The sequence below is a fragment of the Haemaphysalis longicornis genome, unplaced genomic scaffold (assembly GCF_048455015.1).
Source record: "Haemaphysalis longicornis isolate Haplotype H1 unplaced genomic scaffold, Haemaphysalis longicornis Haplotype H1 scaffold_5, whole genome shotgun sequence".
In the NCBI taxonomy this organism is placed as follows: domain Eukaryota; kingdom Metazoa; phylum Arthropoda; class Arachnida; order Ixodida; family Ixodidae; genus Haemaphysalis; species Haemaphysalis longicornis.
Window position 1 is genome coordinate 58,714,868 of NW_027526385.1, and position 27,719 is coordinate 58,742,586.

A 27,719-nucleotide genomic window follows, 5' to 3' on the forward strand; every position below is an offset into this window, starting at 1 on the left:
ACAAATAAAGGAGAGGCCAACCCATTAACTACGAAGAGATTAACCTGGATCCGGCTGAAGCCCCAAAACTCAACCCCCTTCCCTTCTCGACATCCCCCCAATCCGGAACTGCAAGACGAAATTTCCAACAAGGCCGGTGCTACCGCGTTCCCTAGTTCGGGACCACCTAGAACCAGACGCCCGCTTTGACCTGTTCCCTTTTCGCGCACCGGGCATGCCCGGACAGGCCCGTGGACCGTCGCGTACGTGCACCCCGCAGCAGACGGGATGGCGCCGTACCACTCCTAGGGAAATCACGGCGAGCTGCGGCGACAGGCACCCGCTCATTTCGGGTAGGAACCCCTCCCTTCCTCCACCGCTCACAAGCGCTCCCGATGCGAAATGTCCCCACCTTCCGGCTGTTCTAAGAAACGGCACAAGCAGGAGCGATCTTTGTCCGGATGGAGATTTCGAATGCCACGACCGGCCTCCCCTACGATTAGCCGGACCAGAGCTTTCGGTGGGAAAAGTCGACCCGGCCTGCCGGCCTTTCCAGGAAGCAGCACCAAGGAGGAGCGACCTTTGACCCCGTGCATGGAGACTTCGCGACCCTTCCACAACGTGCGGCAAGGGCCAGAATGAAAAGGGTTCGTGCGAACTCCAAATAATGAAGCGCACGTCAATTTCAGCGAGCGTAGGCAAAGTGGTTTATTAGAAAAAGGGCAGTTCACTCGGATTTCTTTAGCGCAGTTCTCTGCATTGATATTTGTTTTTGGACGATGTTTATTTCATTTCTTTGACGCGCTCTGCAATTTCTCAACAATCGAGCGATGTGCAGTGGTGAGTTAGACCATCGCCTCCTCTAGAGGAGGTGATGGTTAGACTGACACCAGCGAGATCGAGACGCAGAGAACAAATACTTGCTGATAAATAAATAAAAAAAACCTAATTGTATTTCAAGCCGCGCACGTTGGGGCGCATGGCCAGCCTGAAGCCCAGGTCTAGTCCGTATCCCGGACGCGGCGGCTGTTTCTGATGGATGCGGAAAGCAAAAATGTCCAAGGGTCGATTTCGGCGGCCCCCCAGGTGTTCTACATTGTTGCCGCGACCGTCGTAATAACTTTAATATAATGACGTCATTTCACGTCTCAGCCATGCAATCGAACTGCGTGACACGCCGTTGTTTTACGGCCATGGATCACAATATGACGTTCCGGTAGTCTGAACAAAGCCTAACTCTCCTCTTTGGCGCGCATAACATCCGATGAAAAAAAAAAAAGTGAGTGTGTGAAAACTTTATTTAGATAGCTTCAGGCGCTTATGGTAAAAAAAAAAAAAGAGGTACACCTGTCCGACGGAGACAAAATTCAGCATTTGTTGGAAGAACAATCTCGGGAAGTGTAGCGCCGTGTGAAGCGCTGGGATAAAATTCCGGGGATAGATATATCTTCGCACGTGCGCGGACAGCTTTCACTGCTCTAATCAGTCAGCGCGCTCTCGAGAGATAAGATATGCTATCGTTTAGTCAAGCAAATACAGTGTCGTCCTGCAGCAGAGTACCCATTGTTTCGAATTTGTCAATCCGCCCGTTCTACCCGCCAAGGTAACGCAAAGGAAGGACCCATCTGTATTTTTTTTTATTTGGTTGTTCCGTAACCGCCAGTGGCGCCGACCGGAGGATTCATTCAAGCGCGTCCGGGCGGCCAATTGCGCGTGCGCCGTGATTACGCCCGGAGCAGACGGCAGGCGAAAACAAAAAGCGAAGCCGTCGGTGCGCGAGCGAGGAATGTCAGAATTTGTGCCAGCCGCAACAGTCGCGCCAACCAGGACTGTTGTGTCGGCCCCAGAAAGGAGCCCGACAGGCGTAGCGCGGCGCGAGGGTTCCCTTGCCCTGCCAAAACCGGGCAGAGGTACATCACGTGTCCCGACCGACCGCTCCCGATGCCGACGAGCATAAAAAAAGAATGGCATCAAAACATGGCGAACGGGAGAGGAGGTTGAGGCGCGAGGCGACCTCGTTTTCGCTCTTGCTTTTGCGTTGTTCGGAACGGGACGTTATCGTACGGCCCTTCCGCTCCGTTCCAATGTGCGCGAATGCGAATAAATGTGATGCGATGGCGACCACACCAAGGCAAGAAACGAGCTGAAAGACTTGCTCGGACCGCGAGCTGGAAACGCGCAGCGCGCCAGTTCGTCTGCTGCTGCGCCGCCGGTTCGTGTGCGATTCGAGGGCGAGTCCATTCCGTGCGGGAGAGGGGTGTTGGTTCCGGCGCCCGCCGCGCCACCAGCCTCCTTGCCACCGCAGTCAAGGCAGCCAACATGGCTGCTGCTCGCAAACCCGATGGTTCCTTGTGATCGTTCGCGCAAGAAAAATGCTCAGATGGATATCGGACCGTTGTTGAAGTTGGACGAGCAAAATTGAGTACAAGTGAGTATCCTCCGGCACCTTTCACGCGCGGAGCGCGTCCGCATCGTGTATTCCGTCCGTTCCGTCCGTGTGCTTGCGACGTTGGAATGGCGAACCCCGGAGATGTGCTTATTGTGAAGCTGACCGGTTAGGCCTAGTTGCCCTTGAATCGTCGACGGCTGCTCGGTGCGTAGCTCGCTTCGCTCGCCGCTACTTCTTGCGCCGCGGCCGACGTCTGCGGTCGGTGTTTTAGCTCCGCTTTTCGCGGCACCCGCGATACCTCCGGCGCGGCTTTGCACCGCTAGGCCTGCTCAACAGCTGATGCTATTTTTGACCTACTCTCCGAGACGATAGTGCGACACAAAATTGTCCCGTGTTTCCATGCGCCCAGCGACTGCAGCTCTTGCGAGGTGGTGTTCCTTACGTCGCAAAGCGGTGCGGGCATCTTTTAGGGTTCCGCGCTGGCCGCGGTTTACTGTTTGACGGCGGAACAACAAACAGCGACAAAAAAACAAAAAATGCCGCCACGGCGCAACGTCGTGGTACCCTGTAGCTTACCGAGGGTGCCCAGTCTTTTAAATTGCTATACGGCGCCTTTATTGTTCATTCACGTCGAATAACGACACCACGTTGTTTTGTTGCGTGGCAGCATCTGCGAAGGCTCTCGGATAAGTGTATGGTGCCTTGGAAATGCGTCGAGGTGCCCGAACGATTGATCGGGTCGTGACGTCGCGGTATCGATTTTTTTTTTTTTCGCGGGCGTTTCTGTTCCAATCGCGCTCTGTGTCAGTGGAGGAGCAGTCTTTCAGCTGGTGCCTGTGCGCGAGAATAGGCCGGCGGTGTTGCGGCGTAAAAAAGAACGCGGCGAGAATCGCATTGTTTTCGGCGCCATTCGGCGATATGTTTTGGCTCGAGAATATCACTCCTGTCGTCGCCTGGCGGCGCGTAGTGGCGGTGTCGGTTTTCGGAGGTTTTCCTTTTCTCGTCTAGCGTAGCGTGCGCCAGATGGCGTGCCCTGATGCTCGAATTTCGAAACACTCCTTCCGCGCGCGCCGCTGTTTGTTGTGGCCGTCAGGTGTCACCACCTGTTGTTGAGATCCTTGTCTCGGAGTTCGTGCGCCGAGGAGTTGGCAAAAGTTTCCGCCACTTTTGTTCAGTCACCTTTCGGCGCCAGTCGAGGTTAATAATGCCAGAAAATTAGCCGCCTCATGTTCGCGGCAGCAGCTCCGTCGCAGTGGACAGGTAAACGCAAACTGCGAACCTTGTCGCCACGTTTTTCTTTGTTGTTCATGCAAATTTGCGCGGTTGCTGTCGAGCCAGCCTATTTTTCACTGCGCATTAGCCTTATATGTCATTTAGTTCATTTAAAAATACGTAACGCCGCGATCATACGCATACAATACCCGACTTGCATCAAAATAAGGCTCGATTGGAAGTCGGCGCTTGTCTCGTTTTGTTGTGTGCTGTGGCTGCTTGGTATGACTTACCTGATACGCTATACCATTGTTTTGGTTCCTGAAGCAAGGGAATTTAACGTCAAAATAGAGGAACGGTAGTTTGTGCCGTCAACAGGACCATTCCATTAATTCATGTGAAGGCTGATTTGCAAGACAAGCATTTCTTAGTGTGTTCATACTCCTCTCTCTCTAATGTGAAATTGTGCCCTGCTTTTTGACAGAGCCCACTGTGAGATGCAAGGGGACGACAAAAGAAGCGACCTTTTTCTTGGTCAGGGGAGCTCTGGGGTGAGTTTTTGAACTGTCTTGCCTTCATGGCCTCTGTGGTACTATCGTGGCTTGAGCATGATGCTACACCTGTTCTCGAAGTAGTAATTCCGTAGGACATTCAAAAGTTGCGACAAGGTGATCTCCTTCTGTTACAGAGGCTTGTTGAGATGTTTCTGTGGCGTTCTCTTCCTTATTATTATTATTATTATTATTTTGAGAAGTTGTTTGCAGTGAAATGACCTTCAGTGGTCATTTTCAGTTCTTATTTCTTACTTAACCGAAAGAAGTTGCAGAGCAAGGGAGTAGGCGTACGAGGCATTAACTAGTGAGGTAGCCGTTGTTAAATGGGCATAATTATTGAAGATTGAGCTGCAGTATGCCCACTAGTACCGGTTGGCCCAAAAATTGAAACTCGCAAAGTAGAATATTGACTACTTAAGCCCGTACTACATGGAGCGATTTCGCCTGCGAATTCGCTGATGCGGCGCCGCTCGTGCGGCAAAACCACCTTTTTTCGTTGCTACGGCAAAGTGCCAAACATTTGAAGCGGTCGAGCAAACGCCGCTCGTGCGGCGTAGAGGGGCTGGATCTGCGGCCAATAGGAGCACAGCTCGGCACCACTTGCACGCTTGGAAACCAGATGGCGTTGCTTGTATGAGCGCGATAAAAGCGCAGGCACACCAAAACGTTTGTCTTCTCTGCTGTGTGTGCGTATATAGATAAAGAATTGGCGATTCTTAAATAAAACCGCAAATAAACTTATATATACCGCAAACTTGCCAAGAAAGTAAAATAAAACCACCCTTGATAAAATCACGACATCCTTTGCTGGGGCAAACTTAATTCAGTCTGCAAACAAGGCTCATCTGAAATGCGAAAATCGCGGTGTTCGCAGGCCCCATGTAGACGACTATTCCAGGCATTGCGAACTTCGCAAGTGCGAATGTTCGTTCCAGCGGATTCGCAGGCGAAATTCGCTCCATGTAGAACGGGCTTTCCTGAGCTGTTGTATATGAGGGTCTCTTGCCAAGGTTACCTGTGCTTCAAAGCCTCTTGCCTTGCTATCATGGAGCTAATTTTTTACCAATTCAATCGATTGGTTAGATGTCCAATTATTTAAACCCTTTTGGCCCTGGTGGTGTCAATTGATGCCATCACATTAACATTCCTCTAGAGAATAGGGAACAAAATGTAAGGTGCTAGTTTTCTAAGGCATTGTTTTTCAATGATGCACATTGCAGTAGACATCACCGTTGTTGCATTTTAGCGGAGCTGGACGCTACAAAGCAGCAGCAGCTCCAGTGAAGACAAAATTCTGACATTCGAGGCTAGAAAAAAAACAGAGGCTCTAGTTGTATACCCAAGGTTGTAAATCTATTAATACGTTCACTACGAAGCTCATTTTTGGGTTGTAGGCTCATGTGGTCATAAAGTTTACAAAAACATGCAAAAGTGACTTCTGCCAAACAAAATTTTTAATTCTAGATGTCCTAATTTAAATAATTGTCTCATTATTAATGCAGTTATTTCATGCACTACCAGCTGTATTTCCTGCTTGTGCTAATCGGGCCCTAAAATTTAAGAAAACACACAGAAGACAGTGTTTTTCGTAAAATAAAAAAATCGGGGCTGCAAGGGTCAACTCATTAATTGGTTCAGGTCGCGTGATCAAAATAAACCAATAATGCCATGTCGAAATTATCCTCAAGCATGCTGAGAATTGTACTGGTGATGAAATAATTTCTCGCCTTATGTCGTAACACGGAATGGTGCAACTATGCTCAGAGGTGATAGTGACATAAACTGCCAGCTGGTAGCCAGGACAGGGCCATTTTTTTATTCAAATGCAACGTCTATGTATAGAAGCAGCACAAACGGGCATTCACACTGTTTTGGCGTCGAATAATCAATCGGTGGCATAAGTGAACCACAATTAATCGGACTTCCTGTAGTAGGACCAAGTTCCGCATTTCAGAACTAGTGCGAATGAGTTTTGTAAGTGTTATGGCTGTATCAGCGCTGTGGCAATGATCTGTTCGCCTCATCTGGTAAGTAAGTATTGTTGAATAAGGGGGACTTAGCCTTGCATAGCTACCGGCAATTGCTCCGCCTAATCGTCCCCAATAACATATCAAAACTCTCAAAGTCATCACACCTTACTTAGTCCTAAAATAACAGACACGCAATGTCACCACACCTCACTTAGTATGTCTGTCAGCTGGACTTGAAACATGCTGATGCCTATAAAGTTTCACAGACTTCTTTATCTGTGGAGCAACAAGAACTCTCTTATCAAGGCTTGAAATTATTCAAACGTGACTGTGTCGATCACAGGACAGCTAAAAACACTCAAGCGGGGAGAATCAATGCAGCCGATTAACTGTTCAGTTAATCAATTAGACTACCGGCTATTCAGTTTAAAATTTTGGACTAGCGCCCAGCCCGAGATGTTTCAATCCAATGCAGGCCGCTTTCGGCAGAATTTCCTTAATTATTGGGCAAACAGGGGCGAGAACTTTATGTCAGTGATTTTTTATAAGAGGCCTGGGTATTGTGTTTGACCTGACATAGTGCACTATCCCAGTGTCTTGTTCTGCACTTATAAAATGTCTGGGTACGAGTTGCTATTAGTGCAATGTAAGGATGGTGCTTGTTCCAGCACGCAGAAGGTGGGCATAGGCAGGCTTCCGAAAGTTAAGATCCGTTGTCGGGCCATGCCCGACACTGCCATAGCGGTCCACTGTCAAGGCACGCCTGGCTTGGGTGTTCAAGTTTAAATTTTGCAGTTTTTCTCGCGAGTGAGTAAAAAGGTTTTGACTGGGAAGGGTTAGGGGGCCGTGAAGGCAATAAACAACCAGGATTGAGTACCGTACTCAGCTCCATTCGAGCCGCGAAAGGCACTTTTTAACCAAAGACCCGCAAGATGTACTGAACTGCTTTCAAATTTTGCCCTTAAAGGAACGTGCTATTGGCAGGAGTGCTGCCACATTGGCCAGCACTAGAAACGAATGTCAGTGTGATGCATGCTCGTTAGGATTCAAGTGATACGATCAAATGGAATTCGGGGTCGCACTGCAATCGTCCCGTCATATGTCTTAGCGAAGGGCTGATTCGGTGGCCGCCAATTACAATACAAAGTTTTCTGTGATATCAAAGAAAATTTGCTGGAAAGCAGGGCTGGCCAGTACCGTGGTAGCATATTCTAGTAGTATGTCAGCTGTATTTCAGTATCGAAATTCACTTGAAAAATGTATTGATATCTCACTAGTGAAATACTTTTACAATGCATAGAATATATATTAGATGCTTTGGCACGTATATCTCAATGCATCTATTTTCCAGCCACGAAGGCAGTGTTCGTTGTAACCCAAGGTTGTGCTCTTCTTCAGCGGTAAAGAGGCTTTTCTCGTTAGCGAGCCTTGTGTTAATAGCAAATCGACGTTGTCTGGAGGGCAGCTTGTTTGAGAAGCTGCTTTTGCTGATGTCAGCTAATGGTTGCTTGTGCGGCGAGTTAAGATATGTAATTTTCTTCAAGATAAGCAGTGGTGGAACGGCTGTGCCAATTGCTCCAGGCTGCGCCAAGAGGTTCCTGCTGCTCACAAAGCGGGTTAATTTGAATAATTGCTCTTTGTCTGCTCCAAACAGTCGCAGGGTAACGGCGGTTTCTCCTGGGAATGAAATTGAATGTAATGCTGCCAGTTTCCGAGAGGTGATACAGCTTCTGCTATTTTCCCGCTAATATTAGCTGACTCGCAGATTGCCAAGAACTTCCAGTGTGGCAGAAAGTTTCTTACATAGTGTCTGATGGAACAACCAGTATCACCACTTGTAAATTTTTTTCTCACTGCTATTTGTGTTGGTGTAATGAATGCCAAGATGGGAGGGACTTTACAGTTTGTTTAGTGGCTTTTTTTTTTCGTCTTCCTTTTTTTTTTTTTTTTTTTGTAAGGAAGTTCCGAACAGTAACTTAGGTGCATGTTCTTGTAAAAGCCTGTATCTGGCAGCTTTAATTATGCTCAGGTTTGGAAGTTTCAATTTCAACAAGATGTTTCAATTTCATCTTGTTGCTTTTCCTCTATGACCGAGATTCGGAAAAAAGGATGTAGGTGCAACTGTCTGTTTTACTGCCAGTTGAATTTATCTTAAACTCGAACCAAAAATTAGAACTCATTAGCGAAAAAAGGTGACCCAGCTGTTCCTACTTCTGCACGTTCTCTTACGTGGATGCAGCTCGCGGCTTGACAGCGCTTGGTTTTCCCATTTGTAATGTGCTGTATGATTTTCTGAAATCCAGCTGTAATTGTTTCTAAACACTGTTTTGGTGAGTAGAAGCTGAAAGAGTTGGGACTTGGCGATTCTGTGGTAGGCAGCAGGGCATAACCACCTATGCAGTATACTTGACGGCGCTAGTGGTATTCTTCTCTAATGTAATTGACCAGCATAAAGCTTTAGGTTTGGTCTGGCTGCATGGAGCCTGAAGGTATACACTGCCGTCATCATCCAAGTCTAGTGCAGGACAATGGTCTCTCCCATAGGTTTCCAACCGCTGCTGTCAGAGTTAATTCTTTGCCTCTTGATGTTCTTATTCTGTTCCTCCTTTGAGTTAACGGGCTTCCAGTCTAGTCCCTTCGCTCAGTGAACACACTGTGGTCCACTGGTTGTCCTTTCGTGCGTGCACAGCCCAAGTGTGCTTCTTTTTCTTAGAACAGTGTTGTCTTCCACCTGAGTTTGTTCCGTAATCCCAGATGCTCGCTTTCAGTCCCTGAGCTTGTTTTTTTCCTTCCTGAAGTTTAGTAAGCCACTGAGTTTTCTGCCCCATATGCCATCACCAGCAGCATATTATTGGTTGTGTACTGTTATTTTCAGTGGTAGAGGTAGCCCATTTTTTATTTGACTGCCTGTTCACCATTCCCGAGGTGCTTATGGCACTCAATAGTGTAGCAGCAGTTCTGTGTTGTAGCTGGTTGGTCGAAGACATTTGACACAAATACGGTTTCCATTTTCAGTTGGAAGTGCAGCCACCACTAAGTGGGGCAGCGTCTGTTCTCTCGTTGCTTTCTGACATGTTTATTGTAGCGCTCTCATCAGCGCGTTACATGTTTGTCATTGCTGTTATCTTTGGGAGACGTCTTGTAAACCGGTGCATTAAAATGCCCTCATCATACCTGTCAACTCTTCTGAATTTTCCATAAAATGTCCAAATTTCGGCCTGTCTTATGATATTAGGGAAATATTTCAGTTTTCGAAAAGAAAATGTGAACATCTATTAAGATGACACTGTGGTACCTTGCGCCACCACTTGTTATTAGAAGCTGCCAGTTGGGTCTTCTCAGGATGGGCTACGCGTTAGGACTTCCCGTGTTTGCGCCGCTCTGTGTATGACTACTGCCTCCGATGCAGTATACGACCTGTGGTACGACTGCGGTAGCTGCTCCGCAGCGCAATGGTGGGCTCGAAGCTGCGACAGTACTACCAAGTGTTCATGAAATCGTACTCGTCAAAATTTCCGTGCTTCATGCCGTCGAAAAAAGGAGAGGTCTGAATTTTGCACCACATGTGCCTGTGATGTGAACCTTCTGCGTGGTGGCAAGTCTAACATTAAGGTCCACAGTGCTTTGAAAGAGCACCAGGGATATATGTGTGCAAGCCACAGACAACTAGCCAACACTGATGGTTTTCACTTACGGTTGTGAAAACGTCAGAACACTTGTCACAAAGTGATAATTTTTTTAAAGTTGCACCCCTCCCCATGCATGATCCATGGGTTTTAGGAATTTCCAAGGCACCAGGTTAGGAGGTATGCCTCATCACGGCAGTGGCAGCAGCGTAAATCCATCAGATTGGGTCTCCAAATGTGATAAGCCAAATGGTCTGTATTGCTCATTCATGTATAGACGCACACTTTGTGTGTTTAAACGTGTTTATTGTATGAGCAACAATGTAAGCTTTGGCCCCCTTCCCATTCTTGTTGACCGCTGTGACGTTACGAATTCTAAAGTCCACATGCTAGCGGGTGTGCGGAAAGAAGTGGAGAGTGTAGTGGCAAATATGTGGGTACAATATTGCTTGATGTTCACGTTTGTGATGAGTGATGGTGCCAAGCTTTTGTGTGCACGGGTGCAGAGACGTTTGTGGCAATGGTTAATGACACAGTGGTATGTTTTTGCATCAGCTCGCGTTTAAGTGGTGCACAGCAGGTCGCATTGCTGTTGTCATCATAAAGTTTGGAGCCATTCGTACCGGGGATATTTTGACTACAGTGGCTGCGGAATGCATCTGTTACCAAGCTGCGTGTAGAAGGGCTTGCTAAGCTATGGTAAGGTAGCCGGGGCACTCACGATCTGCCCCTTCCTGCCCCCGTTTCTGAACAACAGACCTGGGACACGCGGCCAGGCTCGGAGCCCCGCGATGCCGGGAGCATGTCGGCGTGGCCGACCGGCAGTGCTGCAGCCGCCCTCGCCCAGCAGCAGCAGCAGCAAAGGGGGGAGGACCTGGTGTGGGGTAGTGGGGGGGAAGAAGCATCTGTGATACACCGCTCAAGCAGCCTGGGGGGCCAGTGTGCTTCCACGGGGTCCAGCAATAGTCAGCCGGGCTCCCGACACAGCAGGGGCGCCGCCACCTCCTCCAACTCCTCCTGGGTGAGCATCTTTCTCGCCTGCCCGCGGCTCTAGCAATAAGCAGCATCTTGTGTTCGCATGCCTGAGAGAGTGTAGCCCACGCGGGAAATTTGGGACCGCAGCGAAGAGTGTGCCCCCCTCCTCCTCCCTCTGTGCAGCCCCCCTCCAACGAGAGCACCTCTGAAGGTGCCGACCAGTTACTGGGCGCCGTCGGGGGATCGGAGGAGTCGCAGCCCTCGTCGCAGCAGCAGCAGCCGCCCCAGCGCAACTGTCGGCCCCCACGCCTGGGCCTGCTGGGCGGGGGCGAGAGCTCGCTCAACAATGGCTCCACGGCCGCCCCCACGGGCTGGGGTGCCCCGCCTCCGGGACCACAGGGGGGCTGGGGGGGCTCGGCAGCGGCCCAGTGGGGCGGCGGGGGCACGGCCACGCGGGGCGCCGAGTACGCCCCGGGCGGGTCCAACCCCGGCGGCGACGCCACTGGATCGCCCACCAAGCCGGCCGCGGCGGGCGGCGGCTGGGGCGCGGGCGCGGCGAGCAAGGGCGCCGAGGCGGCCGACCCCAAGGGCTCCTCCTCCTCCTCCTCGGGCGGCATGTCGCGCAGCGTCATGGAGGAGCAGCCCATCAGCGAGCTGCGGCGGCTGGCGGCCTTCAGCGAGGGCTGGGGCCAGACGGCCATCAACCAGGAGGCGCCCTGGGAGCTGCCGCCGTCGCCCGGGACCAAAGACCCGCCCACGGGACCCCCCTGGAGGGCGCCCGTCAACAATGGCACCGAGATCTGGGAGAACAATCTGCGCAGCTCCCGGGCGGGGGGCAACAAGCAGCCCAACCCGGGGGGACCCCAGGCAGCACAGGTGAGCTGTGTGTCTTCATCTCTGGCATTGATGATGCTCAGTTTGCAAGCAGTTTTTCGTTAGTGTAAGCATGTAGTCCTGTCTGAAACCTGCAGTAAATTAACCCTTTGAGTGTCGGATTTTTTCACCAAATGCCCACCCGCAGGGTCGATTTTTTTATTGCCGATTCCAAATTCTTCGGAGGAATGTATTTCGACAAAAAAATTTTTCGGGTGACCATAAATTGACAAAAAAAATTGTGTTCTTACATACACGTAGTTTATTCACGAGTAACACGAGAAAAATTCTTTTAAAAAAAGTTTCATGGGCGCAAGAAGCACAAGAAGCGCATCAGTTTTACTGATGCAAGAAGCAGGAAGCGCCCGGATAAAGAAATCGAAACTAGCCGCTGCGCGCCGACACATGACCACGTAAAAAAAAAAAGGAAGAGCCATCGGCGCAAAAAAAATTCACATAATTCCACAGTGTGGCAGCACATACCAAAACAAGAGAAATGATTGAAAAAGGCGTGCCTTTTAAACATACCAGCGATGACGTGTATGTACGTCATTGACCATTTTGAAGGTGTATCCTGAAGCATACATGTATGTCATTGACCCTAAAAGGGTTAATTTGAACTTGTTAGATTTTCTTTCATGAAAAGTTGCTTCCAAAGGGTTTTAAAAAATGTGCTATTTTCTGCTCAATTTGGATGGGTACGTTATCTCAGCAGGTACAAGTATATTAATGTGGCACTATGCAATGGTTTTCAGTGTAAAAACCATAGCAAGATATAGTGTTCACACAAGAATCAGACCTGTGAAATCATTTTGTGTGCCTAAAGCTTCGATGTATTCTCTTGGGTGGTGGTTGTGGTGCCTTGTGTGCCAAGTTTCTCATCCTGCATGGTGATCTATCTCCTGGGCAGGGTTCCGGCCAGTGCTCTCAGCAGCAGCCCTGGGGCAGCCACACGCCCACAAGCCACATTGGGGGCACCTGGGGCGAGGAGGACGAGGCGCCGCCCTCCAACATGTGGACGGGGGTGCCTCCGCCCGCACAGCAGGGTGGGGGGCCACGGCCACCCCCCGAGGGCCCACCCTCCTGGGGTGGGGACCATCACCGGGGAGGCGGGGGGGACAAGCACTGGGGCGCACCGGCACCGCCGCCCAACTGTGGCTGGGGCGGTCCCGAGGAGCGGGAGCCCCAGGGCGGCGGCCGCCTGTGGGGCGGCGGCCGGCCGTCGCACGGCATGGACGACGGCTCGTGGGGGCCCAAGGCGGGCGGGCCGCCACCGGGCGTGGGGACGTGGTCTCCGGTCGGGGGCCCCAACGGCAAGCGGGAGCCGTCTGGCTGGGAGGAGCCGTCGCCGCCCCCGTCGCGGAGGCCCGTCACCAACTACGACGACGGCACTGCGGTCTGGGGCAACCCCACACGGCAGGGCAAGGTGCGTGGGCGTGGGCGGGGGACCGCTTGCACGGGCGGGCCAGCCGGCTCACGCGGGCCCCCCGTGCAGGTGTCGCATTGGAAGGACATGCCTTCGGTCAAGTCCATCAGTGGCGGCGGCGGTGCCCCGCCGGGCATGCTGCGGATGCCCAAGGACGGAGTGTGGGGTGGCAGCAAGGGCCCCCGCGGGGGCGGCGCCAACTGGTGCGAGCCCAACTGGGACGAGCAGCACGGCAAGGGCGGCTGGGGCAACGGGCCCCCGGACCAGGCCTACTGGGGCTCCAAGCCCAAGGGGCCGCCCTCGTGGGCCGACGGCCAGATCGACACCTCCACCTGGGGCGGGCCCTCCAAGCAGGTGGGTGCGCTCCGGGCCGAGTTGTCGCCGTGTGTGGCCGCTTCGTGCGGTGGCTTGAAAGTAAGTTCGTGGCGTGTCTCCCCCCACCAGGGTGGCAAGCCTCTTACCAAGGACCTCATCTATGCCAGCAAGCAGTTCCGTCTACTCAGCGAGATGGGTTTCAAGAAGGAAGATGTGGAAAACGCCCTGCGTTGCAACCAGATGAACCTCGAGGACACACTGAGTGAGTGCCTTCTTGAGCGGGGGGAAAGGAACGCTGTGCTAGCCTCACTTGGGGCGAGAAGTCACTTTCAAACCCCCGTGGGTCAGCCAAAAATGGCAGCTTTTGTGTCCATTGTGGCCACATCTTTGTGGTGGTTTTAATTTATCTACGTTATTCGGGAGCAGTAAACTGACTCTTTTCTGTGTTCTGGTGTAAGAAGGCACGCGCGTTTTCCCAATCAACTGTAGTCCACTGTTAGCCAGCCTATGTGGCAACCGTTTGAATCATGGCACCGGAACCTTGGCCACAGTGTTTGCGTTTTGAGATAGTGGGTGCCCCGTCGTCGTCTGGTGCCTGAGCGCTCTCCTCTCCGTGTCCTCTTGGTGCAGTGGACCTGCAGGCGATCACGCGGGGCGCGGGCAACCAGGACGGCGGTGGCCTTCTGGACGGCTCGGACTGCGGCCTGGGGGGCCGTCCCAAGATGCGGCCCGACGAGGACCCGCACGGCCCCCTCGGCGGAGGGGACGCCCCCTTTGCGGGCTTCCACGGCGGATTCCAGGGGCTGCCCGTGTTTGGTGCTGGCTACGGTGCCGGAGGAGGAGGGGCCCAGGGCTTCAAGCCGCCCCCGATCAAGGTGCGTGCCCTGGTCTTCTTCTCTTTTCCCCCGCCCCCGTTGACGGCACGGTTCCTCCTCCTGACGACCCCTGCCTCTCTCCCGTGCAGGGTTCCAACCAGGGGTCGAATGCTCCAGCTAGTCTACTTAACAGCACGGGGATGGGTGGGCAGAACTCTAGTCTGACGGTGGGAAACAGTATTAGCAGCCTGAGCCCAGCCCTGGTGCAGAAGATCCTCCAGCAGCAGCAGCAACAGCAGCAGCAGCACTTCCCCGTGAGTGCCGCTTCCGGCTGCTCCGATCAGCGATGTTGCTTTCGGTTTAGATTTGTTCCTGCCACGGAGATGGGAGGCTGCCTGAAGCAACTGTCTTTTTTCCCTCCTTTTGAATGTGGTGGGACGTCTAAGGGGCGGGTGAGGAGAGAGAGACTGGAAGGGGATGGGTTAGGTGCATACAGTCACACCTCGATGAATGAACTAGGTGAAATTCGTAATTTACTTCGTTGCATTGAAATTCCGCTACTCCGAAATTTGCTGTTAAAATGAAGTATTAACGGTGTGAAGTGGTTCCTGCAAATGAAAACGTGGCGCACATGCACAACTGGCGCACTGCTTCTGTTTCTGTAGGAGCTTAATTATCTACGTGGGCATCAGCGCGAACCGCATGGAGCGTTTTCTGCATTCAAAAACGCGCCTCAGGAGTCGAGGCACCGTGACGCTGCCGCAGGGGCCACTCGCGTGAAGCGGGTAGCTCCAGCGACCACTTCTAACCGCTCGCTGAAATGCAACACGAGGGGGAAAAGCTGATAATGTGGCGGAACTTGCACTTCAAAACGTCAGACGCGCCACTTAGAAAAGTGCCCATCAAATATCCTTCGCGTTGGTAAGCGTAATTGTCTCTGGCAAGGCCAGGCGCCATTGCTGAGCGCTTCGAAGCTACCGCCATGTGGTGCGCAACGCGGTTCGCTTTCTGGGCGAGGTAGAAGCCACTGCAGCGCGCAATTGTGGACGTGGCCATGAAAAAACTCGCGCAGAAGGTTCGTAAACACCCACCAATGCTTTGCCGCGCACTTTCTGGAACGATGAAACCCAACGAGCATGAGCAGAGTCGGAACGAAGGGCAAAGCGGTGGCAGTGGCGCCGTATGCAGTTTTACGCAAGGAGCTTGTAGGCAAGGGGTCCACTCACGGCGGACCTCGTGGCTCGCTGCATTCGCGACATTTGGCGGCCCATTTCGCCGTTAGCGTTTTATTGAAACCTTGTATCAATGCTTGCGTTTCGCAAAATCTGCTTCTGCAACCAAAATTTTGTCTAGTTTTTCATGAAACTTCGTTAACATTGAAATTTCGGCAAACGAGACTTTGTTACAGAGGGTGAAAATACATGGTGTGCGTACACTTGGAAGTTAAAAAACATTACATGGTTTGTTACATCAAGGTTTGCTTTATGTGGTCAGGCTTTGGTGGGGCCTTCCCATGGGCTGTTGCTTCTGGATCTGGGTTTAGCTACCACTTGGTGCTGCTTCTGGGGATGAATTGTGTGGCAGCATGGTCAGCTGAGGTCTGTGGCTGCTGTTCTTCTGCAGGGCAATGCGGGTGGTCCAGCGGGCATGGGTACCCGGCTGGGTCAGCCCAACGTGCCGTCAGCCACACAGCTGCGTCTGCTGGTGCAGCAGATCCAGATGGCCGTGCAGGCGGGCCACCTCAATCCACAGGTGAGTGGGGCCGGAAATGTTGCACGGCTAGAAGCAGTGTGAACGGGGAGGCTCATGGGAAAGGGTCGGACAGGAGAGTGTGTGACATCCCCCCCTCCCCCTTGGCAGATCCTGAACCAGCCGCTGGCGCCGCAGACCCTGCAGCTGCTCTACCAGCTGCTGCAGCAGATCAAGGTGTTGCACGCGCTGCAGCAGCAGCAGCAGCTTGTGCACGCCAAGGGGGGGCCCCCGCTGCAGCTCAACGTGCAGCTGACGCAGACCAAGCAGCGCATCCTCAACCTGCAGAACCAGATCGCCGCCCAGCAGGCCCTCTTCCTGAAGCAGCAGCTGCCCCCGCCGCCCCCGCAGCAGCAGCCGCCACCCCCACACGCCCAGCCCCCGCCCCAGCCCGTGCCGCCCCAGGACTTTCTGGTGGGCGGCAAGCCCGGCGGCGACGGGCTGCACTCGGACTTCCGTGACCTGAGCCTCAAGGAGGCCGTCTCGCAGCAGCAGCAGCAGCAGTCGCGCCTCAACCAGTGGAAGCTGCCCTCGAGCCTGGACGACGAGGGCAAGGCCCCCCCGTCGCAGCAGCAGAATGGCGGCGACTTCAGCCGGGCCCCCGGGCCGGCCTCCAAGGCCCCGGGGCTGCCCTCGTTCCTTGGCGGCGCAGACAGCGGGCCGTGGTCGAGTGGCGGAGGGGCGCGCACGCAGGACGGCTGGCCCGACGCGCCACCCCCGACCAGTTCTGCAGCCGGCGGCACGTCGTCCCCCGGCGAGGGCAAGGACAGCACCGCCGGCTACAACCTGACGGACCTGGTGGCCGAGTTTGAGCCGGGCAAGCCCTGGAAGGGGGCGTCGGCCCTGAAGAGCGCCGAGGACGACCCGCACCTGACGCCCGGCAGCGTGGTGCGCTCGCCCCTGTCGGTGAACACCATCAAGGACTCCGAGCTGTTCGGCAGCTGGAAGCAGAGCCCGCCCGGCGGGGAGGGCTCGCTCGTCGCCTCGCTGGCTTCGCTCACCTCCAGCACCTGGGCCTTCACGCCGGCCATGCACGGGTGGGTGGCCGGATTAAGGACTGGCTGTATATAGGTCATGTGAGATTGCGAATGGCATGCGTGGGAATTGTGCCGTTGAAGGGGAGCAGTCTTGTTTCAGTGATTGGAAATGACGGCTAAGAACTTGCACGTGTTCCTTCATGAACAGTTGTGGGAGACGGGGGGGGGAGCCTGTTTAGAAGAGGGGAAGGCCGGAGCGGTGTTTGTGAGCAGTGCGGGGCCCGTCTTGTGTGCAGGAGCGGAAACGGCAGCGGTGGGTCGTCGTCCTCCAAGAACAACGTCCCCGCGAGCGGCTGGGGTGGCGGCTCGGAGCAGCAGGCGCCCAACTCGGACCCCTGGAGTGTGGGGCCCAAGACGCGCGGCCCGCCCCCGGGCCTCGCCTCGGGCTGGGAGCAGCCGGGCGGCAGCTGCACCTTCCTGGTGCTGAAGAACCTGACGCCGCAGATCGACGGGTCGACGCTCAAGACGCTGTGCATGCAGCACGGGCCCCTGCAGCGCTTCCACCTGTTCCTCAAGCACGGCCTGGCCCTGGCGCAGTACTCGTCGCGCGAGGAGGCCGCCAAGGCCCAGTCGGCGCTGCACAACTGCGTCCTCTCCAACACCACCATGCTGGCCTACATCCCCTCCGAGGCCGAGGTGGCCCAGTTCCTGCAGCTGGCCAACGGCCAGGGCACCCAGCACCAGCAGCCCCCGCCCCACCCCATGCCCTCCTGGGGCGGAGGGGGAGGGGCCTTCCACCAGCAGCGGCCGCCCCTGCAGTACGCCCCGGGCCGCCCAGCCAAGCCCGCCGAGCCCTGGAACACGGCGGTGCCCTCGTCGTCGGCCGTATCCTCGTCGTCCAACGCCAGCCACCTGTGGTCGTTCCCGGGTGCGGGCGGCGGCCTCTGGGCCGCGCCCCAGACCAGCCAGGCCGGCGGCGGCTCGAACCCCGGCGGCCTGGACCACGACCACGGCGCCCCCGGCGGACCCCAGTCCTCGCTCAACTCCTTCCTGCCTGGCGACTTGCTCAGCGGCGAGTCCATGTGAGTGGCCTACGCTACGGCCCCCAGCTACGACGGCGACGGAGCGCATGCCGGTGCCTTGCCGCCGGCCCCTTTGTGATAACCGCTTTTGTGGGGGGGGCGGGCCTCGCCCCGCGGGCTAGCGGGGCTCCTGTCTCCTTCCGCCTGCATCTGTTTGTTGTGCGTGTCTGGAAAAAAGTCTCGTTGCGTCCCGTGTGTGTCTGCCCCCCTGCCACCAGCTCTCCCCTCCCCCCCCTTGCCGCCGCGCCTAAAAGGAATGCCAAAATGACACAGACCGCCCCCCCCCCTCTCCCCCATTTTGTCTCGTTTTCGTGGCGCTTGTGTGGGTGATTGTGTATGATTGCTTGTCGCGACGAGGGAAAGTCAATCAAGATGAAATAGTATATACACAAACACACATAAATATATATATATATTGATATTACACATATATATATTATATATATATATATATTGACCACCTTTTACACGTGACTAAGATGTAAGAAAAAAAACTGGGGAAAAAACCTGAAAAAAAAAAGATAACTATGAGAGAACACTGCTCTTCTGCACAACGCGTCTATTCAGTTTTTATTACCGTTGAAGAAGTTTCTCTTCTCTGGCATGCACAAGGGGGGAGGGTGTCTGTCAGCGGCGCACGACGACTGCCAAAGTGTGATACCTTCGCGGACAGACGAGTTTGTTTCTGTCGATTGTGGTTTACCCTCAATGTTGCAGTAGTAGTCATCATTCCCACTGCTGTTAATATTTTTCGCGTGCGCGATTGTGTTCTTTCCCCCTCGTTGTGCGGTCGAGCTCGCGGGCCCGGACCGACCCGGGTGGTAGCTCGTGCAATTGGTCACAGGGGGAAGCCAGGGACGAAGGAAGGGCTGGTGTACTACGACGATCTCCGTGACTGTGGTGGTTTCCCGGGGGGACGCAATGTGCCGTGCTAGATGATGCCTCGTTGCCTTGCTGGCCGCTTGGAGTGTCGGGGGCGTCGCCTGGGCTTGCCTCTGTTCAAAACCAAAAAGATTAAGTGCCAGTTTTATTGCCGCGGGTGATGGTGACAAAACAGATTACGCTGACGGACGGTGCGGAGAGAAGCCTTAGAAAAACTCGACGCCTCCAGTCCGGCCACTTTTCGGACCTGGACGCTAATAAGCCGAGAGGGAGTTGGCCGCCGTGTTGTTTCTTCGTTCACTTCTTCCTCCAGACACGCGCGTTCCACTTGTCGCAGCGTTCTTTGGAGGGCAGTCCGGTTTTTGTTTTGCGAGAGTTGTTCTCGTCGTCTCGGTGCAAGGTGGGCACGTCGGAGCAGCGCTGGGCACGGGGAGGCAACATTCGCACACTCGCGCAGTGACATATCGGAGCGTGCCAGGCACAATCCTATCACCCCTCGAACCCTTGCAATAACTGGGGGCTAACTAAGCAAAGTGTTCTTCTCTCTCTCGACTCCCGTCCTCCGCGTCGCGCATTCCTATGTCGTCGGGGCATCTGTATTCGTTCAGTCCCTTTCTGTACGCTACAACGCAGTGGTCGACTGCCTCCGCGTGCCCGGGCTGCCGCTCCGTTTCTTTCTGGATCGAGTCCGGAAGAGCCTCACATATCTCTCCTCCGCCGGCGACTCTCGCTCCTCGGGTAGTCGCGGACCTCTTGGATCACAAACGTGTTTTCTCCAGACAGGCATGTGCGCACACGTCGTCAGCTTCTCTGCTTGCCGGCTGAGAGCGTAGGTAGCTCAAGGCACTCCCCCTCCCCCACTTGAGCTCCCTAGCGGCGAGGGGGAGCTGCCGCAATCCCTGTCTGCAAATGCCGGGGCTCCCAACTCGTCCCCCTCTCCCGCTTCGGGGAGCGGGGGAAACACAAGGCCCAACGTCGCTCGCTCTCTCTAGCGCAATGCCTCTTCTCAGGCACACTGGTGTGGCAATCTATGCATCTTGTGCGCAGAAACGTGCAATACATCTTCTCCCGACCTGGTCTCTCTGCACTTTTTGTTTTCTCTCTCTCTCTCTCTCTCTCTCTTCGCCTCTGGAGGAGACGGGCAAAACTTAAAACTTGGTAGATGGAGAGGGAGAGGAGAAAGTAGCGTTTGGAGTCTAGCACAATCCCTGTACACTCAGCCGTGCTGTGCGCGTTTTTGTGTTTCGTGTTGTTGCGGTCTGGGCCCTGACGCCTCCTTTAGAGTTTTTTTTTTCTTCCCTCTCGCGGGCGGGTCTTGTGTTGGCATGTGGTTGTTGCATGGGGTTTGGTTTACGTGTCCTAAAAGGTTTGCGAGGCAAGGGGACGCGGAGTAGGTGGCGCGTTTCCGCCCCGTTTTTAGTGCTTTCATTTCAATCGGGTCACAGCAGCGGCTGCGAGTAGCCAATGACCTGGTTATTGGGCAGCTTTTGTTCTTTATTAGGTGACATTTGTGGCGCCTGCTGCCACTCTTAGTATTGGTTCTTTGTGTTTTCTGTACTTAAGTGACGACTCTTCTAAGCTCTCCCGCAGCCTGCATGTGTGACTGCTCGTTTTTTGAGTCCAATCTTATTACTTCGTCCATTTGAGTTCTACTTTCTGTCCGCCCCTCTGGCCTGGTAGCTGTCTGTTCCTTGCATGCTTAAAGCCAGTGATCAAAGGTTCATTTTCGTCCGTGTGTGTGCCTGCCCATCGCGCGCATTTCCAATCCTCCTTTGTGCAGGTTTTAATGAGTCAAAACGAGCTTCTTGTCGTCTTTCCGAAGTGCGTGTGTCGGGGGTTCATTTTTAGTCTCAAGCGCTAACACTGTCGCCTCGAGGGTCGTCCTCCGACCCGTCTCGATGCAGTTGTACTGTGGGGACAGTTGGTATAGTGGCAACATAGCCAGGGGCCAAAGTATGAACGAAGCCTGGAGAGATGAGGGGGAGCGCACTTCCTCTAGCCCTTGTTCGTCCCTCCGTAGACTTCCGCTCTCTCTCTCTCCCGAGCTGTCGTTCGTTGTACAGATTGTGAGTGTTACCGTGTGTGTGGCGTGTCTGTGTTTTAATGCTACGCTTTTTAGTGAGATTTGGGGGAGCGCCCGCCCCCCTCTCTGGCGTAGGAGGAAGGGGGGCAGGGGACGAACCCAGCACTGTTAAGAAAACGGAACCCAGCCATTGTCATGCTTTTGTCGCAGGGTGTGGGGTGTATTAAAGAGTTGCCATGAGCATTTCGTCGGGGTGACGCATCCCTTGTTCCCCCTGAGCTTTTTGTAGAAAATGCAATGACTGAAAAAAAAAAAAGAAAAAAAAGGTGTCGTGCCTTGACGAAATGAGGCACGACACTGACAAAAAAAAAAGGGAAAACTACACATATATATATACATATATATTATATGTAGCGAGGTGCACGCGCTTGTCCCAGTTGTTCACACGTGGGTCCGCGGCGGTGTGGAAGTCCTAACCCAGTGAGACGGCCAGCCGCTCTCCAGAGCCAAGTGCATTAGTGGTGGAATCTCTGTTTGCGGCGCCACGTTGCACACCCGTCGGGTGCTCTCTGAGGTTCCTTCGCTCGTGGCGCCCTGTCTGTGCTGTGCGGTGTCTTGTCAGCGGTGCCAGCAGCAGCAGCAAAAACCTTAACAAGCACGTAATACTCTAGGGTGACACAAAAGGCAGCCAGCATCGCTGTGTGGGCGGTCTGCTCAAGGAACTTAGGCAGGTGGTGTCGGGGAGGGTGGGGCGCGTTTTCTTCACACAGCCGGCCTTTGCGGTCGCTTCTCTCAAGGGCACGCAGAGGTTAGTCACTACCGCCTAGTGAGCAGTCAAAGTAACTTGACTAGACGTTTTCCGGGGGTGTTTGCGAGCCCCCCAGTTGTGTACAAAGTTGTCCAGGGAGACGGGGGCGGGGAGGGTGCGTTGTCGCCGACGGTGTACGCGGCAGCTAGCGTCGCATTCCAGCGGACGCGCGTGCCAGCATTTTGGGGTTCGGGGGAGGCAGGGTGCGTGCACTCGTAGTGCTCGCTTGTGAGTCATGAAGAGAGGGGGGTTTCCAAACTGGTCTCAATTGGTGGCTGGGTGTTGCCGAGATTTCCGGCCGCAGGTTTGTTCTCTCTGGCGTCGACGACGGGGCGCGCCGCGGTGAATGAGATTACGACGCTGGAGTTGTGGTGGTGCTTGTTGCTCCGTGTGGGGAGGGGTAGGGGGGTGCACTCAGAGTGCGTGTACATAGTCTGGGGGGTGCATCCCACACTACTTCATTGTTTGGGGAAAATCTCCTCCATGCCAAAGCTTGGTGCTTCCGGGCTGTCGCCGGGACGCTCTCAATTGCATTCCATTTTGTAGCCTCCGCCGCGCAGGTTGGGTGTTCCTCCAAGAGGGGCCGGTGAAGCTTCGAGGGGGTGGGGGCTGCGCGTTTGTTGTGTGGTGGAACACTGTTGGCCGTTCACGTGTGCAAGGGTTTGCAGCCCAGGGTGGAAGAGGGAGGCACCTCCGCGCTTCTCCAGTGGCAGACCTGGATTTTGTTTGCCGGAACGCCGCAAAGACAAACAAACGTTTTTTCTGTGCCTTAAGACGAACACAAAGGTCTGGGAATTGCAAAGCCGGGGTGCAAGGTGGTGTGTGTCTGTCTGCAGGGCCAGGGTTGTGGGGGGGGTGGTACGGTGGGCTTTGTAACTTCCAGGGGCTCTCTCTCTGGCTGACGCTTTGTCGGGTTCTTTTTTTGGCCCTTCCTCTAGTTAGATGCAGCTTGGGCACGGTTGACTACTGGCACGCGCGCAGTTTATGGGGGGGTGCACTCGATGTGATCTTTCGCTAGTGAGCCGCGATTTTCCTGGTGCCACTCAGCCTTGCATGTGTTGTGTGCGTGTGTGTGCAATGCTAGTTTATCCCAAATCTGAAGAAAAAGATTCTCGTCACAGCAAGCTTTATGTATTATCCAAATTTGTACCTTCTTTTATTGCGTTCATCCGTGTCTGACGTCGGGGGGTTGTTCTCCCCCCCACCTAGTGCCATCCCACAGCGATTCATCGTTCTTTTTTTCGAAGAAATTCCGATTTCTCGTTCATTTGACGCATCATAGTGAAGCCCGTAGCTGGTTGTCCCGTTGCCTTCGCGGGTAACGCTGCTGGGTAGTTGTGCTCCTATGGTGCTGGAAATTACTCGCATCATCAGAACAAACCGAACAAGGTAGCTTTAAGAAGAAATTGACGGTGATTAATACTGCGGCAGCAATCGTGCGGAACGGATGCAGTCCACGTTTACACGGCTCGCGAAAGCTCACACACATTTTAAACCGGATTTTTTTCCCCCACCCCGCCGGCACGTGGTCGTCGAAGGGAGGGGGGGTTGACATTTAAACCATGCACGGTACTACTACTGCCAAGCCCATCGTTTTAGTCATTCAATGTCGCGCGTCTTGGCTGCCCGGCTGTCGCGGAGCGCCCCTCCCCTAGGACGGGAGAGCACAATCATGACCTCCTTCGGCCAGGGTGCTGCTACCGCGTTGTTTGTCCCATTGACGGTCAAAGTGGAACAATTTAATTGTAGCCCCCGATCGGTGAAAACGGCTGCCTCGGTGACACAAGCATTTATTAGCTAAAGGTACTCAAATATGTATAGCTTGTGGGCAGGGTTGTGTGTGTGTCTGGTCGTCACAGTTTGTTTTTCGTTTTTTAACTATTATTATTATTATCGATATTCCTCGTGTAACGTTGCCGGCAATCGACGTAGCAGGTTTACTGGGGTGCCGCCGGTCAGCCGTGGTGGCCGCCGGCGCGCCTTTCTTCCTCTTTCACGAAACGGCAAGCCAAAAAAGAGAGAAAAACTTAAGAAAAATCTCAAGACTACCTCCTCCTCCTCGCTTGGGAGAGAAGTTGTTAGCTCTACGGCCTCAATGTGTTTTGCCGTTGTACACCGCATACCTGATGAATAATCATTGTCGCCCCCCGCTCTTGCCCGGCCCTGGCCGCTGGGGGAGGGGGCAAAGGACGCTGTCGGGTTTGATTCAAGCAAAGCTCACTTCATCATTTGTGGCCTGAATCTTGCAGAGTAGAAAGAGAGAGACTATTTAAATGTTATCGTTCTCTGTGTTGTGTCCCTTGCTCAGGTGCACCTGGGGAAATTAAGAGTAGAGCCTTTTCCCTGTCTAGGGATTCGTCCATCGGCTTTTTTTTCGAGTGTGTTCAGCAGTGCCACTTTAGTGCCCATTTCTTCTTTTTTTCGCGCTGCTTGCTGGCGTTACCTTAGAGTGTAATTCTTTTTTTTTTTTTATTCGGGCGGGTCAAGTGGGTGGGGTCTTGTGCCACGGGGTCGGTCTTTTTGCGAGCTGCCTAGCATTGTCATTTGCATTTTCCCGTTTTGCCTTCCCACCGCCACCGCTCGCGACACTCGTCTCGGTACCTCTGTTGCCTCTGGGGACAGGTTTGGCAGTACCTTTTTCTCTGGCGCACTTAACTAGGTCAACATCGAAGAAGCAGCGCTCCCACGCTTGCGGGGTTAGTCCGGTCCCTCTTACCACTGTCGCCTTCCCACACACAAGCTCTAGGGGAGGGGAACTCTCTCAAAAACGCCACAAACGCAAATTCTCGTGCAAAGTGTTTGACGTTTTAACTGCCAATGTTGCGCACTTTTAGTTCAAGCAGGGTGCGGCGTCCTCATGATTGACGTTTCGTTGGGGAATTGCGAATAAAACTGAACAAAATGGAGACGGGGGAGCCCTCGGGGAGTATGTTAGTGGACGGGGGGTGGGGGTGCGAGTTGAGGGTGGAGAGAGGGGGGAGGGAGGGGAAGGTGAGGGCACCGGAGTGGGACACGCAGGTGGTGCCAGGTGACGGTTGCGGGGCAGTGGATGATCTCAAAGTACTAGCTACGACCGCTGTGCCGGCGACCGACCGACCCCCCCGTCGTTCCCGGGAGGCAGACAATCAGGGCTCTCCTAGTTGCTAGCAGCTCCCTTCCCCTCCCTCTCCCGCCGCCGCTGCCCGCGTGCCAAAGCCAAGGAGCGCCTAGTCAAGATGCAGCAGCTCCCTCCAGAAGGCGCTCGGACCACGTGCCTTTGCCGCCGCCGTTTCTCGCTCCCCTCCTCCTCCCCTCCCAGTGCCTCTTACTTTACTTAATGCAACCGACGGGGGCATCACAAGGCCAGTGGGGAGGGGAGTCACTGCATCTATGGTATCTTGCCGCTGCCGCCGTCGCAAGCCCTGGTGTGTGACGGGGGCTTTCCCCCTCCTCCGCCCTTCTTTTTTCTTCCCCTGCGCTAACCTGTGCTACGTCTGGGTGGGTGGTGGTGACGCGGGTGAATAGGTGGGGCAAGTGGCAAAGGGGCGGGCAACGTGTGGGGTGGGGGCTCCATGTTTCTCCCAGTACACAACACTATGTATTGACGAAGAGCGATGACTTGTTGCCAATGTGATTTTTGTTGGTGAGATGACGATGTGCACAGCAATTGTTACTATGAACTAGTATTCCTATTAATCAACCGTATATATATTTTTTTTCTTCCGCGCACGGACGTGCATGTAACCTGTGCGTGCGCGCGTGTGTAATGTCCAGGAGAAAAGGAAGGGTGCGTGTTTTTTTGCAAATGTGTGTACGCGTCTCAAAATATGTGTATGTGTGTGTGTGTGTCATGCTCGTCGGCACATTATCGTGTAAGAAAAAAAGTGTACTGTTAAAGGTTTTTTTTTTTTCCTCAATATCCCTTTTGAGAGATGCTCAGGGTTTCCAAAGATGTGATGATTTCAATACGCGCGTTGGTGTTCCTTTGCACATCGCAATGTTTTTTCTCTCTGTTCGTCATCAGCCAATGAATTATAAGTTATTGCGTTGCTCCTCGAAAGACGCCGCCCTGCCCCCCGTTTCTCTGCATTTTTTGCCGCGGCCGAGGAAGTCGCCTCCCCCTCCCCCTTTTGTGTTTGGGGCGACTCTGATGGAACTGTGTGTTGTGTGCGGCGGGGGGTTCACAACAGTCCGCCCAATCAGTCTGCACGGCTCTCGAAAACGGACGCCGGCCACGACGACGACGTCGACTGCAACATCGGCAACAAAACCACAACGGAACAAAGAAACAAACGAGAGGGAGGAGGGGGAGGACTCTGATGGAGGAGAGGGGCTGCCAAGTGCGCGTTCCGTGTGTGTGTTTGTGTCCGAGACCTGCCTCTCCGTGCGAAACGGAACCTACTTCATTCCGAGACTCTTAGAGTGAGTCGCGACCGCGGGGCGACGATGACCGCACGCTTCATTTCTGTGTTGCAGCATGCCCACTCAAGTGCTGCTTCGGTGCAATGTCAAGTGGGCACGAGACGTAAAACGGTGTTGTTTTTTTTTTCTTTGTGTGCGTCCGTTGACAGCAGGGGCTTGCCGTCGGCAGCTCTCTACATATGCTCCTGTTTCACAAGGGAAAGAGAGTAGCAGCAAAAAATGAGAAAAAAAAAAGAAAAAAAAAAGAGCTGTGCGCCCAGTCTGGAAGCCAGCTGGCCTGAAAGGACTGTGGCACGCGTGGTGCATGTGTGTTTTGAGGGGGGGGTGTTTCATCTTCTCTGTTTGTGTCTCTCTCGTGTGTGTGTCCGGAGGCTTAGTTTTGTAGCAAAAGGGAAAACGAAATAAGAGCACTGGTTGCTTCTCTCGGTCCTAAGCACAGACGTGAGTGTTGTGGAGCACACGCTGAAGGGAGGGAAAGGGGCATTGTTCAGAATCCCGGCCAATGCAATGCAACTAAAAGGGACACAGGTCTGCCGCTGCTGCCGGCAAGGGTAGCGGGGAACGGGATAAAAGAAACGAAAGCTGCGGTCCCTTCTGGAGTGTGGTGCCCTTTAAATGCAACTATTACCGTACTACTACACTATTTGCAACTACTACATGCAGCAGAGGAAGGCAAAACGGTGGCGTTGTTTCTATCCCAGATTGGGTGGATTAATGTTTATGCACCTAGTGACAGTGTTATAATCTCAGGTTGTGTTTTCTGCCATTTCCCCCTTCAGTGTGCGTGTTGTGTGTGTGTCGCGTTTGGTTCTTCTTTTTTACCCGGCAGTTTTGTTTTGCCCCTTGTGTTGTTAACACGCACGCGGTTTGAGACTGCTTTTTTTTTTGTCCGGGGCACTGCCCCCACCCCCCGCCCCATTTCCTTCTTTCGCCAGTTTTAAACGGAACTGCAATTGTGACTGAGTGTTTTTTAGATGGCTATGACGAAGTGAAAAATATCTCACTGTGGTGACAAAAGTGTGCATTTCCAAGTTCATGCCTTTTTGTTTTCTCTCCTTTGTTTTTTGCTCTACTTTTGTTGTGTTGACATGTACATTTGTTCGACTAGAAGTATAACAGTGATGAATTGTTTGGTTTTTATTGTTTGTTGCGAGTTCTCTCTTTTTTTTAAATCCCCATGGGACCGTGCTCTTTGAATATCCGCCGCCGCCGCCACCAATACTGTATACTACCACTAACTACTGCTGTTGTCGAGGTGTGTGTGTATTCGAGGAGGAAAGGGAAAAAAAGTGCTTGCCACTTGACAAACCAAGGGTACACCTAGACGATATTTAAGGAGACGGCACTGCGGGGAACCCAACATGTGATTCAGACTGCTAGTTCAAAACCCAAGCCCCTCGCTTTGCCTGGGGGGCTCCGTGTTCGACGTGGAAGAACTTGCTTATTCAGGGGCCTTCTCACACCAAACACACACACACACATGAAAGTTGTAGATGGTTTTATTATATATACATATTATATATGCGCGGAGAACGATGCTGGCTGTACTTGGGACGATGACAAAGATACTGAAAAAAAAAAAGAACTTGTGATGTGTTGATGAATTTATTGTATTGTAATAGCAGTCAACTTTCAGGCATTAAAGGTTTGTGTAATATGTGCC

General features: G+C 53.6%; 1 protein-coding gene across 3 annotated transcripts; it reads left to right on the forward strand.

The window, feature by feature from the left end:
* Positions 1-1,770: 1,770 nt before the first annotated feature.
* Gw (trinucleotide repeat containing adaptor protein gawky) lies at positions 1,771-27,719 on the forward strand. Of its 3 annotated transcripts, XM_077670481.1 has the most exons (12): positions 1,847-2,407; positions 4,065-4,131; positions 10,488-10,751; positions 10,889-11,581; positions 12,489-13,004; positions 13,074-13,358; positions 13,449-13,581; positions 13,950-14,194; positions 14,284-14,448; positions 15,758-15,886; positions 15,995-16,920; positions 17,157-27,719. In XM_077670481.1, exons 2-12 carry the CDS (start codon positions 4,078-4,080, stop codon positions 17,944-17,946), a joined length of 4,200 nt encoding a protein of 1,399 aa, XP_077526607.1. In that variant the 5' UTR covers positions 1,847-2,407; positions 4,065-4,077; the 3' UTR covers positions 17,947-27,719. The 3 variants fall into 3 exon arrangements, with proteins under 3 accessions (XP_077526605.1, XP_077526607.1, XP_077526606.1); XM_077670479.1 differs by having other exon boundaries at positions 1,771-2,407; positions 12,489-13,358; XM_077670480.1 differs by lacking the exon at positions 1,847-2,407 and adding an exon at positions 2,444-3,628 and having other exon boundaries at positions 12,489-13,358.

What these genes read in the sequence shown, in the direction of transcription:
- Gw (XM_077670479.1), top strand. Translation starts at nt 4,078, where the DNA reads ATGCAAGGGGACGACAAAAGAAGCGACCTTTTTCTTGGTCAGGGGAGC. An exon ending in GGGGCGGGCCCTCCAAGCAG is followed by an intron (nt 13,359 to 13,448) that starts GTGGGTGCGCTC and finishes TCCCCCCACCAG; the next exon opens with GGTGGCAAGCCTCTTACCAA. An exon ending in GAACCTCGAGGACACACTGA is followed by an intron (nt 13,582 to 13,949) that starts GTGAGTGCCTTC and finishes CTCTTGGTGCAG; the next exon opens with TGGACCTGCAGGCGATCACG.